Raw genomic sequence first — 21,048 nt, forward strand, 5'->3', positions numbered from 1 at the left:
GAGCCCTACAAAATTACCTGCAGCAGGCCACTGGTGTGAACGTCTCTGACCAAACAATCAGAAACAGACTTCATGAGGGTGGCCTGAGGGCCCGGTGTCCTCTAGTGGGCCCTGTGCTCACTGCCTGGCACCATAGAGCTCAATTGACATTTGCCATTGAACACCACAGTTGGCAGGTCCGCCACTGGCGCCCCTGTGCTTTTCACAGATGAGAGCAGGTTCACCCTGAGCACATGTGACAGATGTGAAAGGGTCTGGAGAAGCTGTGGAGAACGTTATGCTGCCTATAACATCATTCAGCATGATTGTTTTGGTGGAGGGCCAGTGATGGTCCGGGAAGGCATATCCATGGAGGGACACACAGACCTCTACAGGCTAGACAATGACACCCTGACTGCCATTAGGTATCGGGATGAAATCCTTGGACCCATTGTCAGACCCTACACTGGTGCAGTGGGTCCTGGGTTCCTCCTGGTGCATGCAAATTCACAGCCTCATTTTCAATTTAGCAGAACACCTCTGAGATGATATCATGTTTCGGTCCATCCAACGCCACCAGGTTGCACCTCAGACTGTCCAAGAGCTCAATGATGCCCTGGTCCAGATCTGGAAAGAAATACCCCAGGACACCTTCCGTCGTCTCATTAGGAGCATGCCCCGACGTTGTCAGGCATGCATACAAACACGTGGGGGCCATACAAACTACTGAGTACCATTTTGAGTTGTTGCAATGAAATTTCAGCAAAGTGGACTAGTCTTCTGTATCATTTTTTCACTTTGATTTTCAGGGTGCCTTTGAATCCAGTCGTCTGTAGGTTGATAATTTTAATTTCCATCAAATGATGTGGCATCTTTACATCCCTAACATATTACCCAGTCCATATCAGTATAGATATCCAGCATGATATATTTCCCCATTGAGATCTGATGTGTTTTCAAAGTGTTCCTTTAATATTTTTGAGCAGTGTATAGTCTCATAGGTTCTTTTTTTTAACTCTTAGTGATTTGTTTCATTGCTTAGTGGAATACTCAATCAGAGAAAAAGAAAATACCAATGACAGCATGTGATAGCCCAAACTGTCCTTCACATACTAAATAATGCAAGGACTTGGCAAGTAGGCTGAGGGAGTAGATAATATCCAATGATTTGGCTGTGAAGCAATTATTATATATAAAACACTGAGCTTTCACTCGGGGAAAATGTCAGTGCAACAAATTAATCTTTTTATGCCTGTTTTCACTTAAAAAGGTTGCAAACCCTTATATATACCCAGTGAAGTGATTAGCCCCAGGTGATTCACAAAGATAAAACAAATCCTCCTAAATAAGTTGTACCTGTTTATCTGTGGCAGTCTCTTCTCTACAGCTGTTCAAAGCCCAGAATTTATAAAGCTGTCTGAGTTTCAGAAATCAGGGACAGGAAGCTGAAGTTAAACTCTGCAGATATCAATGAGACTAACTGTAAGAACTGCTTGGAGGGAAGGGACCCCCCCCATCACACAGCACACAGGAACAGATCTGAGACTGTCAATCACCAGTGATGTGCTAAAGCTTCCCCCCCTTTAACCTTTTTTCTCTTGTTGTCAATTAAACTTATCAGAAGTGACTCGTGCACATAGCAGGGGAGTGAGACAGCAGAGAGAAATTACACTTAGTGCTCTGGATTGAGACAATTACGCACGTTAAAGAACCTTTTTTTTTTCTTTTTTATAAGCAATCACATAATCTCTGTTTTCAGCTGCATAAAGGTCTTGGAGAGGTGGGGTAGTGAACAGCAATACACTGATCTTCCCAGGGAATGGCTGTGCAAGGAGGGGGTGTGTCAACACAAGTCTTGGCCACTGAAGGACAGGCAGGCTGTTCTCCCAGCACAGCCAGAACCTTACCACACTGGGATGGATGTGCTCTCATGCCTGCTGTGGTCACTTTTAAACAGGAAAGTAGGAGGACTGGCAGGATCACCATGTATTTTGCACAAAGGAAGCAATACAAAGAGAACAGGATACTTTTTAACAAAAGTACATGGTGCAACAGACACATACTGTATCAGGAATATGAAATGTTGGGGTAACATTCTTTAACTACCATTTTATTAAAAAAACAGGTGAACAGAACTTACAAATGTCTTTATATGAGGGTATCACACTTCAATACTTTTACTAAAGCCAGGTGGCTTTCGTATTGCACACCCCTCTGTTTGTGGCTGAATTTTATTTTATAACAATATTACCAAATGAACAGAAAGAAACATTTAACTAGATATGAAATTACAGACATAGAAAGTAAAATACCAAAAAGGATTACATACTTGATTTTAAAGAACTTAGTTCTTTTTCCAGGCCAGCTAAAGTCTCTCTTTCATTTTCATCTTCAAAGAGATAGTCATGTCTGTCTGCTGAATCAATAGACTCGATCTCTAGGATCTCGGAGGCAGCCCTGGACATCGGTCTTTCTCTTGCAGTGCTAGGCCTTGAATGGTTCAAAGGTCCAGACATTTTGTTCAGTGAGTTGGCAGAAAAAGGTCTTCTGAGAATTTCTGAAATGAGCATAAAATATTAGAAAGAAATCATTAACATATTTTTCCCTCAGTTTTTTTTTTTTTTTTTTAAATAAAACACTATACACATGGATATATTATGCTGGTATCTGCTTTTTGCATATGCTGTTTTTATAAAACAGGTGTTACCTGGAATACAGATATAAATCACCAAAGAGGTCTGGACATGACCAAGTGAAGACGCACGGCTCCTGTGCTCCTGCACCCTCCCAAGCTTTTTACTGCTAAACCTTGGTTTACCAACCTATCATGCTCTCAGCCAAGAAGACGAAAGCAAAGACAACACAGACATCCTGAAGACTGAAGACCAAAATACACCGGTTCTTCCCAGAGACTGGGCGCCGAGGCTCTAATATTAATATGGCAGAGCCACATGGACCACCGGCTGTCTCCCCTTCACGGACTGAACTCCAGCCATCTCCTCTAACCTCGTGTGCCTCGGACACGTACTCAGACCTCCCTGAGACCTTCCTCATGGATCGGTCCAGCTCCCCACCTGCACTGGCTGCCCCTATGACCCCGCAAGAGGGAGACAACATTCAGGTGCTCATCCAGGCACTCCCAACTAAGGCCGACATTGAGGCCCTTGTTCTTGGGGTGGAGGACTCACACCACAAGGAATTCAAACTTGTAAGGGCTGAAGTACAATCTCTGGCTGACCATCTCTTTGAGAACAATCCGTCACAACCCTAGATCACCGGATCACAGCGTTGTAGAAAAAGTAAGTGTCCAATGATGCCGCGGTCATGGACCTCCTGCTACATCTGGAGGAGCTGGAGGACCGGCGCTGTCACAACAATCTGAGGCTCCGAGGTCTCCCAGTGGCCATGGGTCCTGACCAACTGCAAGATACTGTCACAGCAATCTTTTACAAAATTTTGGATTCTGTCCTTCTGGCAGACTTGGAGATAGACAGAGTGCATAGGGCGCTGGGCCCGAAACCTACCAATCCGAACTATCTGATGGACGTAATCTGTTGCCTCCACCACTACAACCAGAAGGAATCTATCCTCTGTAAATCCTAGTTACAAGGTGAGACGGACTTTGATGGGGTTGCAATCAAAATCTTACTAGGCCTTGATGCCCTGCACTCACCCTTGTTACCGACTATGCTTCATATACAATATCTGGACTTTATATGTTATGTTTTCTGCTGGCTCAAGCCCCATATAACCCTATCACATCATAGTGATATCCCCATGTATATGTGACACTCAGGTCATCACCCTGTTCTGTATGTACTGTATTTGACTCCTTTCCACTTGCAAGGGCTTTGTACCTTCATTTTTTTTTCCCCTCTTCCTACCGGGGAGAGGGGCTCTATTCTCTCAGGACACATTAACAGGAGTGCACAGTTATATTTACTCTCATCTCATACTCAATTGTGGGGATTGTGAGTCCTAATATTTATGATAATGGTCGGTCAGAAGTCCTGCGGGGTGGAGGTCCCCCCTTAGCTGACAGACTCAGAGAGTGGGTTGCCCTATGGCAATGGTTTTTGTGGTGGTTTGGAAGTTCCACATTGGTATGGCCGAGGATTCTTGGGGGGCGAGTGTTTGGGACTTTCTGTCTGCCTCTGAGATTCTGGCCGTACGGGATGGAGAAACTGTTTATGTGCCTTTGATCGTCTGCTCACCATATGGTGCTTAGTTTATATTCGTTTTTAATATGTGTGATGTTGCTACCTTCTTAAATATTCTCCAGATGTTGAGGTGGCCCAGTACCTCTGCTGCTCCGGACAAGGGAAAGGGGTGCTCATTCATTGGCTGTTTCCTACCTCGCTCCCCACTAAGCCCACGCTCCAGCAGGTATTGGCTGCCCTAGGAGTGCACTCAGGTTATCCTTATTAATATTTAGCCAAGATTGCGTAGTGAGACGATCTCTTACTTATCTATTGTCTATTATTTCTCTGTTTTTTTTAATTAATCTTACTTTTTCTTACTACTCTTCCTATACCTTCTCTCTCTTCTGCATCTTACCTTATACTCTCTATCTACCCCCCCATCTATCTCCCCCCCTTTTTTTTTCTTCTTCTTCTCTCTCACAGAGTATGACTATGGACTCTCTTTGTGTTACCTCGCTTAATGTTAAAGGGCTGAATGTTCCTAAGAAATGCTGAATGCTCCTAACTGAACTTAAATGGCTTTGCTCTGCTGTGGCGTTCATTAAGGAGACCCACGTCTGAGAGGACAGACTTCCCTACCTGAGAAATCGACACTTTCCTTTTGTCTACCATGTTACTAATAAAGTGGCAAAATCCAAGGGAGTGTCGATTCTCATATCCAGACACTTGCCCTGCTCACTGCAGGAGGTATTGGTGGACGTCAATGGCCGTTTTCTTTTCTTAAAGGTAAGATTGGTGACACTTTAGTAACTTTTGCCATGGTCTATACCCCAAATACTCAACAGGACCTCTTTTTCAGTGGAGTGCTCGCCCGACTGCTGGGGTTCTCTGAGGGATGTATATCACAAGTTTTATATAGAGCACAGCTTCATGATGTCTGGCAGCTTCTTCACTCAGGGGAATGTGACTATACATACTATTCTCCGCCCCACAAGCTCTACTTGTGAATAGACTATTGTCTGATCCCCCATAGACAGCTGCAACGGATAATGCTGGCGACCATTGGAAACATCACATGGTCAGACCATGCTCCGGTTTCGATACGATATTCACTCTCTGGGACTTTGGATTCATGGCGCAAGACTTTACTCCCACACCTTGGACAGCACTTGGACAAACTGTTTCACGCATTAGGTGACTCTGCCTCCCTCCCTCGGGATTTGTTACTAGCTCATATTACTGTGATTCCCAAAGAGGGAAAGACCCCTCATCATGTGCTAGACCAATCTCTCTTTTAAATGTAGACCTTAAACTGTTCACCAAGGTAATTGCTACATGCCTTCAATGACATCTACCTTCCATCATCCATCAGGATCAGGTTGGCTTTATTCTGTCCCGAGAGGCATGGGACAACACCATTAAAATTCTAAATCTAATTCATATCGCCAATCAGTCTGACACTGCTTGGGTTTTTTTAGGGATGGGCGCCGAAAAAGCCTGCGACCGAGTAGATTGGAGGTTTATGTTTGAAGTCCTCCGTCACATAGGATTAGGAGCTCATATGTGTTGCTGGGTATCTAGTGTATATACCACTCCTACTGCCTCGGGGAAGGTGAATGGAGTTCTCCCTGATCCCTTCCCCATCTCCAACGGTACTCGGCAGGGATGCCCACTATCCCCTCTTCTTTTTGCCCTCACGTCCTCTCTACAGTCAGATGGAACCTAGATATACAAGCAATGGGGGCTGGCAAGATGTGGCACAAGATCTCAGCCTATGCTGATGATAGGATGTTCACATTGACCAATTAGATGATTTCCATCCCTAACCTTCTGCGGGAATTTGAGCGCTATGGTGCCCTGTCTAACCTTAAAATTAATTTCTCTAAGTTGGAGGCGATGGGCATAATGTTACCTTGACCTCTCCAAAATTCTCTGCAAACCAATTTTAACTTTAAATGGTCTGACACAGTTCTGAAGTATTTTGGCACCCTGATCCCTCTACATCTGACATGCACTTTCTCTCTGAACTCCCTTGCTTCTGGAAAGAGTCCGCTCTCTTTTGTCTACTTGGCATAAGGGCCTATATTCCTGGTTTGGCCAGTGCAACATTGTGAAGAGCCCCGTGATGCCATGATGCCTCTCTTCTATCCCTCAAAATGCATCCTCTGATCGGCACAACATCCCATGTATGCTCCTCTCTTTTTACCTCATGCTCCCTGTCACCAGAATGCTCCCCCCTTTATCCCATATTGGGAAATCCCAAATTCAAACCAGGCCTCCTTCACAGCTCATTTATGTCCCTTTTTCACTCAGGATGCTTCCAGGCTTCTCACTTCCTAGTGAATGGAGCCTGGCCCTCTATACAACTTCTTTGTGACCCTATGGGGTTTATTTACTAAAGCTGGAGAGTCCAAAATCAGACTCCCTTCTGCCTAGAAACCAATCAGCTTCTAACCTCAGCTTGTTCAATGAAGCTTTGGCAATGAAACCTGGAAGCTGATTGGTTTCTATGCAGAAGGGAGTCTGATTTTGGACTCTCCAGCTTTAGTAAATAAACCCCTATGAGTCCTTATAAATTGGATTTTTGGAAGGCCCTTCAACTTCGTCACTGCTTAAGCTCCCTTCCCTCCCCCAATAGCTTTCGATGTCCGCTCACCACATTAGAGGAATACTGGTCTGCCGAGGGTGCTATGCCTCATGCCTTATCTAAATGATATAATCTACTAATAATACCACTTGTAGATTTCTCCCCAACATATATAGCCCTTTTCTTGCTGTTTTATTAGTGTATGTAGAGTGGCAGCAGGTTACTGTCGCATGTATGCAGAGCTTTTTTTGTTCTCAGGGATCGCTGACCCTGGGACATATTTGATTTCCACTGACCATTGATGCAAGGGCATTTTTTAGTTCCACTTACCCCTGGCTACAGTCTGATACCCCCGACAGTCTCTTGGACACTGAACTGGCCCTTTGTTTAAAATATATAGGCACCCCTGGTGTGCAGTACCCAAATGCTATTATTTTCCTACAAGGGACTACTAAGCTAATTTGAGCTCAACAAAGTGGGAAATCATTTAATGTTGTATATGAGACTGGAATTGGCAATTGTACAAAGTATTTCCTCTTAAAACACCATACAATAAAAAGATATAAGATTAGTTACTATACTGTACAATGGAAATTTCCACTTAAAAAAACATGATGTTGAAAAAACATGGAGAATGCCATTTTCTGAGCTACTGACCTGGAATTAATATGTAGTTTGGGAAAATAATAGAAAAATTTAAAGTCCATATCTACACAGTTGCTTCTGGGTCAGTAATTTTGAGTATTGAAGCAAAGTGGTCAGCGTGAAAGCAGGGAAAGAGAGGTCTGCAATGGCATCCTCCTCATTTTTTTTCACATGACAGCCTTCCTATATTTTCATTTTAACAAGTAAGCTTTAATGAGGACAATAAACAAAAAATTTACACATGATAGATATGAGCACTTAATAAAGATAGGGAACATTAAAACAAAACACACAATTCTGTTCCCCTGGGTATTTGGTGCAAAACAGATCAAAAAGCCTTGGGAATGAGTTTTCTTCTCTGCACATTATCCCTAGCTCCCACAATAGTAAATGTTGAATGTCAGCTTCAGTGAATGAGATTATAGAATAGCTATATTAGTTCTGGATTACATGTCACTGTAGGGTAGACATGTTGGCTATTACAAAACTAAGTCAGCATATCTGAAGGACACTAGAAGGAGATGTAAAATTCTCCATGGAGCTGAAAATAACAGTCATGCAATTCTAAAGGAGATAAAGATATATATCATAAGTATAACTTGTTTTAAGGCAACAGTAAATGTATACCTGTTCTAACAAAAGGATTTCACTTTTCCTTATTAATGCAAAATAATGCGCATACGAAGACAGAGTAGATGTAATAAAAATCTTGCTAGGTGTCCGTTATTAACATATTCATATCAACTTTATGCACGTATTTAGAAATTTTGCGTATAACAATAATTACATGCAAAAATATTTGTCTCCTACATAAAAGTATCCATTATAAATATAGTGCTTGGGAATGATGTTGGAGCTATAGTTGACATCTGCATTAATTACATAGAAGAAGTAGCATGGTTAACACTGACTAGAAAGTGCCAAAATGAGTAGAATGGGTTTGCTATGGGTATAGTTTGCATCTCATTAAAAATTAATTAAGTTTTGTTGACATAGATGACTTGAATGCACTTATTTGGACCAAAATTCTACTGAAGTACAACTCCGCAATAAATATTAAAGCTCTGTACGTCAATTTCAGCGATTAGTTTGGCAGCAATATACAGTGCAGAAATATGGATTGTGAAGTTCTCTAGTCTGTAAATATTGCTTTGCATTGCAGTACAATCCAGCATGACCCTTGCATTACCAATCTAATGTTATATTACCTGCTGCCTACCTTTAATATTGTGATAGTTCTCAATTTTTTCATGTCAGCTATCACTTCGTAGGGAAGGTAGGGAAGCAGACCTTTATTATGGGGATCTTTTTATAGTGTAAATATGTATAATAAAGTAGACCTTAATCCATACAATTTGACCTTGCATTGAAAACTGTAATATTCTTAAAGGAGAAGTAGGGCCAAAGCTCTTTTCTGTAGGTCACAAGAGTGCAGAATGAAAAGCTAAAGTTCACTGTCAGCCGACGTCACAGAGCTGGTCCAGGCTCTCTAAAGATTCCGACTTTAATGTCGGGATCCACCCAGATGTCTGGAGTAGCAGTTGGCTCAGGCTCTCAGCAAGTTGCTGAGAGCCTGAGGCAGCTACTCCTGTCCTCTTTACAGCCCAGCTCTCCAGTGAGTGCTGGAGGGCCAGAGCAGAGAGCCAGAGACTGACAGTCACTGCTCTCTGTTGACTGAAGACTGAGAACTGAGCAATCAGAAGTCTTTGATCACTCAGTCCAAAGTCTTAGAAACACTGGGGGGGAAGCAGCTTCGATCTGATGCTGCATACACCTAGGTGAGTATACTGTAATTACTTTTTTTTCAGAATCTCAAACTTCTTCTAATGATTAACAAATATTTTACCATTCTGGACAGAGAGTGGTCATGATAACAAAAGTTATTTAATATCAAGAGTGGTGAAGGGGGAGAGATGGGGATCAGCTATGCAACATTCACTGATGTTTGAGTGGTCAAAACATGTAAAAGGGCCTCGCTGGAGATAGCCGTCATTACAGCCTTGTGCTTCCTCAGAGTGCCACCCGATGCATGTCTCATACTCATCCTCTTTGGTTTAGCGTCAACAAGCCACACCAAGTCATTATCAGTTACACTGTTACTCTGACCCGCCACATTATTCATCTGTTCGGCTATGGACAAAACCTCTTTCATGCATGCACCTGTATCTGGTCTTTCTAACTGGAGAGGATTAATCTCTGCAGGGGTCAATGCACCCTCGACTAATGGTTATTCTGTAGTCCCACCATCTGGCAAAGCAGCTGCCATGTCCATCCCTTTGTTACCCATGGACACCTTGGCCAGTATTGCAGGTACTTCCTTGCATCACCAATCCCAGTCCATTATGTTACACTCACAGGTGCTCTGTAGCACTGCACCATTTGCCCAGCAGGACACCAATAGAACCTGGGACTCACTAACAGGTTCAGTAAATTTGTAATTTTTTTCTCGCATTACTCTGTTCCACCAGAGCAGCATCAGAGTGGACCTGGACAATCTCCAGCTCCAACACATGGAGTCCCTGTGAAATTTCCAGGGACAACTCTACGGATCTGCCTCCGTTTGCCATGGGAGACATTCCACATTTATCATTAATACACATTACATACAGCATTCATAGACATATCAACAGTACTTTTAGCTTTAGCAAGCTGTCTTTGCCTTTTATTAGCTGGAGCTGATTACCTGTTCATTACACCACCCCTCCTCTCCATAAAAGATTTTCTTGCCACTAGGGCAACTCCAAAGTTGCCCAGGTAAACTTCAAGCACCGACACTGCGGTCTTCTGGGAGTTTTCCAAGGACATCTCTGTTGCACCTGATGCTATCACTGGGGAAAATGGCATACATACTTTTGTGGTCACGCTTAGTACATCTGTCTCAGCACTCTGCTGATTTGTTTCAGGCACAACCAGAGTACACATGTCCTTAAAAGTCCTCAATCTGATTGCAAGTTCTGCTTAATTCTGTGCTTCCCTAATACACATGGTATTTCACAGCAGCATGTCTCTTTTTATGTAACCAGTGGCCAGGCTCTTTCACATTCAATCTTACAACACACTTACCCTTTCTTGGGACAGGTGTTGCAATCCTCACTTGAGGGAGCTGTCTCTCTTTTGCACCATTTCCACAGGCTAATTCCCCCTGCATGGCCATGGGGTGATATTGCAGCCATCTTGGATTCTTCAACACTCCTTGCAGGCCACACAGATTTCCTGTTGCTAGGGGTAACAACTTGGTCATATCTCTTGCAGGATTCTGGATACTGTGCTCTCTTTTCTGAGCTGATGACTTCAAACAAGCTGCCATGATACAAAACTCTGCATTTTTTGTGCTCACTGGTACTCCCTACAGGCCACACAAATCTCTTGCCACTGTTGTCAGGGGTGACAAAAGTTATATTTGCACATGACCCAGGGCAGGTACACTGATTCACACTTCTGCTCTCCTGAGCCATTGGTCGTCTGGTGACTTGGCCTCCTGGTGATACCTTTCCTGCTGCTAAGGGCGATGGCCTGAGCATTGCCAGCAGTACCTGTTACACTAGATTTTTTTCTCCCTGCAGACGTTTCTCTTTAAACTTACTGTAGTCATCAAGGCCTTGGTCCATTAAATGGTAAATTGACCGGAACGTCACCAGCGGTAAGGGTTGCAACAACTTTGACAGGTCTCTAGGCCATGTCCTCCATGTAGTGACTCAGTATGGGCTGTGTGAAATTAGCTACTTCAATTTCAGCCTTGCAATCTTTGTGCTTTTTGACTGCACCATCCTTGCAGTCACACAGACACTGTGCTTTTTCTCAGTTCCACAAATGAAGCCCTATCTTTTTAAGGGCTTCTCCCTCCTCTTCGCAGGCTGATCACCTGCAACATACATGGCCTGTTGTCTGGCTGCTCTTCCATAAAAAGTGGCAAGCATATAAATAGTCCCTAACACAAATTCACTATTGGAGAAAAAAACTTCAAATGAGGTGATTAAGCTCACTGTGCCAGATGCATTTTATTGAGTCATGCCAGTCCAAACTTGTAAGTTTTTAAAGCTTGCAGCCCACCTTTATTTAAAAGGAAAAACAAAGTTCACCGATGGAAATTTTGCCCATGAAGGAATTTTTTCCAGCAAAATATAACAGAAAATGGTGAGCAACCTGGCCTTTAGTCACAGTGCCTTGCTGCATTCGCCCACTCCTGGTATCTGGATAGGGGCTCTGCTGATGCCCCGGGCTCTCTTCTTTGAGACTTGGGTTCCCTTAGTCCCATGGGCTTGTCCCAGCCTTCTCAATCTTCCAGACCCTCTCTTGGTCACCCAGATTCACATAGCTGTCTCATCTTTCTCAGTTCCATGGACATAGAGCCACTGCACCCGTGAGTTCAGTCTCTTGGACTAAGCACCTTGGTCTATGGACAGGATCATACACTTGTCTTCACACAAAGACTTTGTCTCAAAACCCTGAGCTATGGTCAGATTATGCTTATAACGACCCTGCACACTTGTGTACTCACACAGGCTGCAGGCCTCCAGAAAAAACCAGACACGGGATTGAAATATCTGCCCCACCCAAGACATTTGAAACCTTCAAACTCCAGGCCCTGATTTGGGATTACAAAACACAGCTTTCAACACTTATAACAAATACTTTGGAGCGTCTCAGACTTTGAGAATTCTGTGTAATTTCCATATCTATATCCATTTACTAAACTCACACCATGGCAGGACTTCACATATGGTATCATATTTATATACGTACACACATACAGTAGATACTATAAACATACACATTTGCTTGTGTGCATGTTTAATTGGTTCTGTATTTTCCTTCAACAGGAAAAAAAGTTCAGTTCAGAGTTCAATTAATTTAATCTAAGATTGCCCCTATAGATAGTAATGGAAAAAAAAAAAAACAAGAGACCATGGCTCTGCTTTGAAAATGACTTGCATAAAAGGTTCAATGTTCAATGCAGGAAATGTAGGTATCAAATTTTTACCAAAGTACAAAAATAGTACAGAAGTTAGGCTAGGTTCACATCTGAGCAGGTGTGGGAAGGAGTGAAATCGCAGATATGTGTGGGGTACCATTAATCCAATAGGCACCCCCACACATTGGAAACCACAGCATAGTTCCCCATACTCAGAACCACACTGCACTATGTGGCTTCCCTGCAGCTGTTTTTGGGAAAGGTGCAGGGACCCTTTCTCTGCGTTTTCAGGAGAGACAGCAGCCCATTAAAATGAATGGGCCGCTGTGCCGAGCAAACACAGCGGTAAGAAACTGCATGCATAGAGTAGATGTGAACCAAGGGTAACTTTCAATTATATAAAACTTGTTCTTGTGCCACAAAACAGTCCCTTATAAGCTTAATTATTTGATGATTTTTTTTTTATAGAAATTAACCACTTGCCTACTGCCCTACAGCAAATATACTGCTACAGGGTGGCTGCTCTGTGCAAAATCATGTATATATACATGATTTTGAAGTTACAGGTAGGGAGCGCCCGCCCTAACCACACTGCAACAGAAGTCAACCACAGGGTCCAGGCCAGCGATTCTTGGCCGGCACTCTGTGATCCCTGCTAAAGCTGAGAGGGGAGAGATCTGTGTGTAAACAACACAGATCTATCTCCTGTCAGCATAGACATACTGCTTACTGCTGTGCAGAGAGTGAAAGCAGCATGTCTCCTTAGTAAATCAGCACACAGTGTAAGCACAACACACAGTTAACCCTTTGATCGCCCCAGATGTTAACCCCTTCCTGCCCAGTGTCATTAGTACAATGTCAGTGCTTTTTATTAGCACTGATCACTGTATTAGTGTCACTGGAGTTATCAGTGGCCGTTAGTCAATACCCCCAGTGTCAGAATGCCCGCTGCAGTCCTGCTATAAGTCGCTGATTGCCGCCAATACTAGTATAAAATAATTAAATAAAACTTCCACTATACATACCAGCATTTGTAGACGCTATAACTTTCATATAAACCAATTCATTTACACAAATTTGGATTTTTTTTTTGGCAAAGACATGTAGCAGAATACATTGTGGCCTAAATTTATCAAGACATTTTTTATATTTTTTACATTTTTTTTCTGGATATATTTTAAAACAAAAAGTAAAAAATTGTTTTTTTTCAAAATTATCAGTCTTTTTTTGTTTATAGTCCAAAAAAAAAACCGCTCTATTTGTGGGAAAAAAATAACATACATTTAATTTATGTACAGCACTGCATGACCACGCAGTTGTCAGTTAAAGTAACGCAGCGCCATATCGCAAAAAAATGGCCTGGTCAGGAAGCGGGGGGTAAATCCTCTGAAGGGCAAGTGGTTAAACTGTGAAGAAGAACAACAAAAGAAAAGCGCACCAACCTTGCGCATTACCTCAGTAACCAAAATTTATTAAATAAAAGAATGGTACTCACAAACAGAGAATAAAAACAAGCATGTAAGTCCTCAAAGGGACTTTAGAGGCAAGATGCCAATGCGAATCCCATCATGGAGGAAGCCACTCAGTACAGCTGACGCGTTTCGAAGGACATGCCTTCTTCCTCAGAGCTCTGAGGAAGAAGGCATGTCCTTCGAAACGTGTCAGCTGTACTGAGTGGCTTCCTCCATGATGGGATTCGCATTGGCATCTTGCCTCTAAAGTCCCTTTGAGGACTTACATGCTTGTTTTTATTCGCTGTTTGTGAGTACCATTCTTTTATTTAATACATTTTGGTTACTGAGGTAATGCGCAAGGTTGGTGCGCTTTTCTTTTGTTGTTCTTCTTCACAGTTTTGTTTGGGCTTCCCCAGCCTTGGTGTGGAGCTGCACGACCTTGTCTATTCCGGTGGTCCCTTCCTTTTTGGAGTTTGATTCCATCTACTCACCACCGGCCTGGGTCCCGGAGCGCAGGAGACATTGCATTTGGGGCAAGTGGTTAAAAGCAGACAGTGTAAAAGTAAAATAAAAAAATGTAAATGGCCAATGCACAAATAAATATTAAATACAAAATCCAATACAAAGAACAAATTCAAAGCATAAAACTAAATTACTCCACATATTCCCCCCTCCCCCCACAAAAAAATAAATAAATCACCCTTTAAATGAAATGTGTAAATATTTTTTTTCAAAGCTAATTTCTTCTAAACATTAGTGAGCAAAACTATTTGCACTTTGGTTAAATTTCACTTTGCTCATTCCTATTGTGTTGTAACACTTTGTACAATCAGAACATTGGTATAAACACTGATAACTGAAATAATTGCTACATTGTAATCATTTAAGCAGTACATTGTCACTATTGCAACTTTAAAACAACTTTCATTGAATTAGAAATCCTCAGGGATCCCCACAGTGAGAAACTGGCTCCTATAGGTACAGGAAATTCAATCAGCGGAGGAGTGGAGGTATCGATGTGTATATATATGTGCTCTCAGTTAACAAGATTTGGGTGTTATGAATTGATTTTTCCACCTCTTACATGTATAAAAAACTGATGGTGTAATATTCTTATATGTGAATATGCATATGTAAAATATATTTTCCAACATAGATTCTCATGATGCTTCATTGGGGACAGTTTGAATTGTTTTAACTACTGTTTTTATCCCTCCTCCCCAGGTGGAAGGGGGGCTTTTCTCTGTTCTTGGCACTTTCTCCTTTTCTATTCCCTTCTTTCTTTTTCCTTCTTCCCCAACCCTTTCCCTGACCCTACTATGTGTTTTTCCTGGCTTTCCTGACACCAATAGGCTCTGGTATTTAGCCCTTGTTTGGGCCTTTATTGTAATCTTTCAGTTTCAGTTTTATTGTAATCTTTCAGTTGCCCCTCAAAATAATCTGTTTGGATTATTTTTGCATGGTTATCCTGGGTTACAGGTGGCGTTTGATTGTGCTGGGGCAACATGTCTCTGAGACTTGTCACTTCGTATGTCACTAGGACTATGTTGAAGTCATTTGTTTGTATTGACTTATGTTTTCTGTATGCCTATAAATAAAGATTAAAAAAAAACAACTTCCATTGCTTCTGGGATCATTACCAGAGGGGCAGAAGATTGTGTATTATTCAGTATGCTGAAAGCAGAGGAAATATAAAACATTAGACATGGGGGAGAATGATCATATAGTTTGAAATGTCTGGGAGGAGGAGAGGAATTGAGAGCTGCCTAATACTCTGAGGACAGAAAATCAGTGACTGATACAGGGAATAAAAAAATACATCAGAATTATATTAACTTCATATTAACAAGTGTAGGAAGTGATGGATGGTAAGTAAAATCGCAGTAATGAAGCAGAGCGGTAAAATTGTCAAAGTTGAAGTCTCTCTGGATAAGGTGGTGAAAAAGTTATTATGAAAGAAGACTTTGAGCTTTGTTTAGAACAGTATAGAAATGACAAATTGCTACAAAAAGATATAATACTATGTAAATAATGTGTACTGCCAATATTTTAATATATTGCGTTGTTTAAATAATTAACAAAAGACAGCATTAGTTAGAAAAGAGGTGTGCAAGTGTGGGTCCAAACCAGTCAGCATCATAGACAGTACATTGTGATCCCAAAATTATTAAATATACAGTGCCTTGAAAAAGTAATCATACTATTGAGATTTTACACATTTTGTCATGTTACAACCAAAATTGTAAATATTTTATTGGGATTTTATGTGATAGACCAAAACAAAGTGGCACATAATTGTGAAGTGGAAGGAAAATTATAAATGGTTTTAAAAATTTTTTACAAATACATATCTGAAAAGTGTGGCGTGCATTTGTATTCAACCCCCTTTACTCTGATATCCCTAACTAAAATCTAGTGGAACCAATTGCCAATTGGTTTGTTAGAGAACATTAGTGAACAGCATTAGTACAGTGAAGGCCAAGGAACACACCAGACAGGTCAGGGATAAAGTTTTGGAGAAGTTTAAAGCAAGGTTAGGGTATAAAGAAATACCCCAAGCTTTGAACATCTCACGGAGCACTGTTCAATCCATCATCTGAAAATGGAAAGCTTATGGCACAATTGCAAACCTACCAAGACATGGTCATTCACCTAAACTGACAGACCAGGCAAGGAGAGCATTAATCAGAGAATCAGCCAAGAGGCCCATGGTAACTTTAAAGGAGCTGCAGAAATCCACAGCTCAGGTAGGAAAATCTGTCCACAGGACAACTATTAGTCGTGCACTCCACAAATTGGGCCTTTATGGAAGAGTGCCAAGAAAAAAGCCATTGTTGAAAGAAAGTCATAAGAAGTCCCGTTTGCAGTTTGCGAGAAGCCATGTGGGGAACGCAGCAAACATGTGGAAGAAGGTGCTCTGGTCAGATGAGACCAAAATTGAACTTTTTGTTCTAAAAGAAAAACGCTATGTGTGGTGGAAAACTAACATTGCACATCACTCTGAACACACACTCCCCACTGGAAACATGGTGGTGGCAGCATCATATTGTGGGGATGCTTTTCTTCAGAAGGGACAGGGAAGCTGGTCAGAGTTGATTGGAAGATGGATGTAGCCAAATACAGGGCAATCTTAGAAGAAAACCTGTTACGTCCTGCAAAAGACTTGAGAGTGGGTTGCAGGTTCACCTTCCAGCAGGACAACAACCCTAAACATACAGCCAGAGCTACAATGGAATGGTTTAGATCAAAGCATATTCATGTGTTAGAATAGCAGAGTCACAGTCCAGACCTAAATGTAATGGAGAATATGTGTCAAGACTTGAAAATTGCTGTTCACAGATGCTCTCCATCCAATCTGACAGAACTTTGACATTTTTGCCCATTCTTTGCAAAATAGTTCCTCTCCTCGGGGGCTGAACACAAATGCACGCCACACTTTTCAGATATTTATTTGTAAAAAATGTTGAAAACCATTTATCATTTTCTTTCCACTTCACAATTATGAGCCACTTTGTATTGGTCTATCACATAAAATCCCAATAAAATACATTTATTTTTTTGGTTGTAACATGACAAAATTTCAGGGGGTATGAATACTTTTTCAAGGCACTGTACAATTCATATTGTGAGGTTCCATGTAATGGTTGCAAGAATGCAAATCTGTAATAATGATAGAAGGGAAAATAAGAAACAAATAGCTACAAATCACAGGCCTCCATGAGCTATTAAGCCTGTTATAGATAGCAAATGATTGATATGGGTAAAATATTTATAATACTTTTCCCTGCTTTTATAGCATACCACCTTTAAAGTAATGCTAAGCTCTGATTTAAAAAAAAATCTATTTAAAGTATGTATTCTTAACTTTACAAAATACCTTCTATTTGCTCTCAGCCTCCTCTACAATCCCAATTTCTGATCCGACTTCCTGTTAGACAGTGGCTACATTCTTTCTTCATGCTCCCAGTGTAATATAGTCACCCTCTCTCTCTTGCTCCAGAGATGGATTAGTGACTATGGGGTTTGTAATGTGCATACAGCAGTGCACATGACCACAACTAACATGAACTGCTCATTCCAAGTAAACAAAATTGAGGGGGGAAAGGAGAGGTTTAGAAGCTCACAGAGGATGTTCCCAGGAGGCAGAAAAACAAATAAGAAACTATTTAACTGCTTCCCGGGTGCGATATATATGTGTGCTTTTTTATTTCCAGATAGGGGACATACACTACCCGAGTCGCCATTTATGGCCTCAGCTGTCAATCACAAGGGCCTGGCCGGAGATTACTCGCCAACGCCCGGTGATTGCCAAGCATCTCCAAAGGGGGGAGGGGGGGAGAACTGTTTGTAAACAATACAGTTCTCTCCCTTGTCAGCTCCAGCACACTGCTTTGCAGCCGTACAAAGCAGTGTGCTTACAGTGAAGCACTAACACAGCACACTATGTAAAATGGCACACAGCACACAATAAACCCTTTGATCGCCTCACGTGTTAACCCCTTCCTACCCAGTGCCATTAGTACAGTGTCAGTGCTTTTTATTAGCACTGATCACTGTATTGGTGTCACTGGGGATGTCAGTAACACCAAGACAGTTCCCCCCAGTGTCAGAATGCCCGACGTAGTCTCGCTATAAGTCTCTGATCAGCAAAAGCAAAGACATCTAGCAGAAAACATTTTGGCCTAAATTTATGATGAAATTTGTTTTTTGAAATTTGTTTACTGGACATGTTTAATAGCAAAAAGTCAAAAATATAGGTTTTTTCTCAATATTGACTTTTTTTATAGCGCAAAAAATAAAAAATGCACAGGCGATCAAATATCACTTAAAGAAAACTATTTGTGGGGAAAAAGAATGTAAATTTCATTTGGGTGCAGCGTTGTCAGTTAAAGTAATGCAGCGCCGTAATGCAAACAATTGGCCAGGTCAGGAAGGGGCGTAAATCCTCTGGAGGGCAAGTGGTTAATGATAATCAGATTACAGTGCCATTCAGTAGAGAATGTGTATGGATCTAATTTTGGAGATCAAATAAATTGTTTAGTATCACTTTAAAGTTAATGACTATTATATGCTATGATATACTAATACTGGGACCAGTACTGTAAATAATGTCAAGTGTCACTATTTTAAAGTAAGTGCAGAGAATGGATAACCCCAGTACATATGTATTTGTCCGGAGATTCATCAAGATATCAGTGTGACATTTATACTTCAATTTAAACCTAAAAAAATCATGTTGCTGCTACACAGTTGAGTCTGCATTTTTGTAGTAATTGTATGATTTGTGATGAGACCTCACACCAGTTTATCTACTGAACATTTTGACGTAACAAATACAGTGACATTTCTGGACTCTCTCCAGACCTTTTCCTGATTTGTTTTTTATTACAAAGAAGCAATACTACTTGGTTGCCTCCCTTCACCATAGCCTGTGATTGGACAGCGAAGAAGGATCAGTAGACAGATAAGTTCACCTATCTGGCCTCCTCCTGCTAGAATGTTCCTTGTGTGAACATATGAATGTTGCTTACCTGATTAGCTCCTAGTTGTGTCTCCCCCCCCCCCCCCCCCAGTGCTGACATACAGTGGGTAACAGGAGACTGATATTAGGTGGGATTAAGACGATTACAAAAGTTAAATTTCAAATGCATTTTTATTTTTACTGAATTAACTGGTGTTATATTTGAATCTGTTAGCTTTGACTTTTTAGTTATTATTATTGATACATTTATACATTTTAAATGCATAAACTTCACATTCCAGGATTCCTACATATTTATAATTGTTGCTTAGTCTAGAGATTTGTATTTGAAGTATTCTGCTTGTATGTGTTAGCAATCATATAAACTGAAACCAATGTATGAAAACTCAGTGTTTGCAAGATTATTATGTTGACACGTAAACATTTTTGTTACTAATGACTGTAACCTCTGTGAATCTCCCCCCCCCCCATCCTTTCTTTCTGACATTATTATTACTGTTTATTTATGGTTCTGAAAGTCACATACAAGTCCTTGTAAAATGAGCACTCTAATTAGTTTGAGAGATCACTACAGAAAGGTCAAGTACCTCAGAATCACAGTACTTATCACTACAGACAAGTACAATGGCTAAGAATAAGAAAATCCAGGAATTCTTTCTTTCTCTAGCAGGAAGCACATCATACAAACTCCCAGGCATTATAATATACTGTCACACATGGCACTTGACCAACAGTACTTCTATCAAAGCTATGTTATATTCCGGTGAAACTCTGACTCTTGCGGGAAGATAACAGTGAAAACACTAATTTTCTTGGCTTGGTGTCACATTAAGTATACAAACAAAGAACAGAAAGAGACCAGAAGAGATATGAAGGTTCTAAATATAAAAAGGTCCTCGCTGAGCACAGCCTGCTGAACATAAAACGCAGTAGCTGCTGTTCTCTAGAAAGAATTGATGAAGGCCTGCAACCTTTGTGAATAAATTCAACAGGAAATATATTTGCTATCTTGGCCGACTTTAATTGTCATCCATGCTGGAAGCAAACCACGAGACTTCCTTAAATACAGTAATGAACCTTTGAGACATGTTTCTATAGTAAAGTAAAGTAAGATAGCGGATGTGTGTTTTCCTATCTAGCCTAAGGACTTGGTGTTTCCTAACATCAAAATGAATGCATAAAAATGATTAGCTGCTGCTGCAGGTCTAAATACGCATGAACCAGTTCTGCTAACGTTCTTTGTATATTGCAAAGAAATGTATAAAAGTGATTATACTTTAAATATTTTCAAAGGTCACTCTTGAAATGGAACTTATGGAGACTATAAACTATACTGAGGATTGTCTAAAAACTCATCACAGTTTCTTATAAATATTCATGCTAAACTGGCAACTTTTATGGGGATATGAAATGTAATTAGTTCTGCAATAGCTGCCATAGGTATGTAAAAAAAACAAGCATTTTACAAAGAAAACATTTTTATGCTTGCTGGAAACCAAATGAATAGATTACATTAGCAGAGAATTGCATATAGCAAACAAAAAAAGACTGGACTGGAACAAAAAAAGCCAATCAACACACGCTAAATAGAAAGAGTAGGCAAGCTAGAGATAGATAGATAGATAGATAGATAGATAGATAGATAGATAGATAGATAGATTTTTTTTTCCATAATATGTTTATTGAAAGTTATACAAAAGTACAGGTACAGGAAAACAAGGAAGCATGGGTGTCTGGGCTTGTATAATGTAAATTCTGGCATATTTTCCCTGCCGGAAATCCCAGGGGCTTCATACAGCCACCTGTGGACATGGATACCTTATTTTTGCACTGGTGACACAAGAATA

At 41.0% G+C, this 21,048-nt stretch overlaps 1 protein-coding gene across 1 annotated transcript in view; it reads right to left on the minus strand.

The window, feature by feature from the left end:
- ZBBX (zinc finger B-box domain containing) overlaps window positions 1-21,048 on the minus strand; it is a 317,177-nt gene that overhangs the window by 11,266 nt on the left and 284,863 nt on the right. The window contains exon 18 of the mRNA XM_089675461.1: window positions 2,309-2,536. Within this exon, the coding sequence (XP_089531587.1) occupies window positions 2,309-2,536 (228 nt within the window). The remainder of the gene's footprint in view (window positions 1-2,308; window positions 2,537-21,048) is intronic.

This window comes from Staurois parvus, unplaced genomic scaffold, assembly GCF_062004578.1.
Source record: "Staurois parvus isolate SC_StPar_1 unplaced genomic scaffold, SC_StPar_1.0 ptg000155l, whole genome shotgun sequence".
NCBI lineage: Eukaryota > Metazoa > Chordata > Amphibia > Anura > Ranidae > Staurois > Staurois parvus.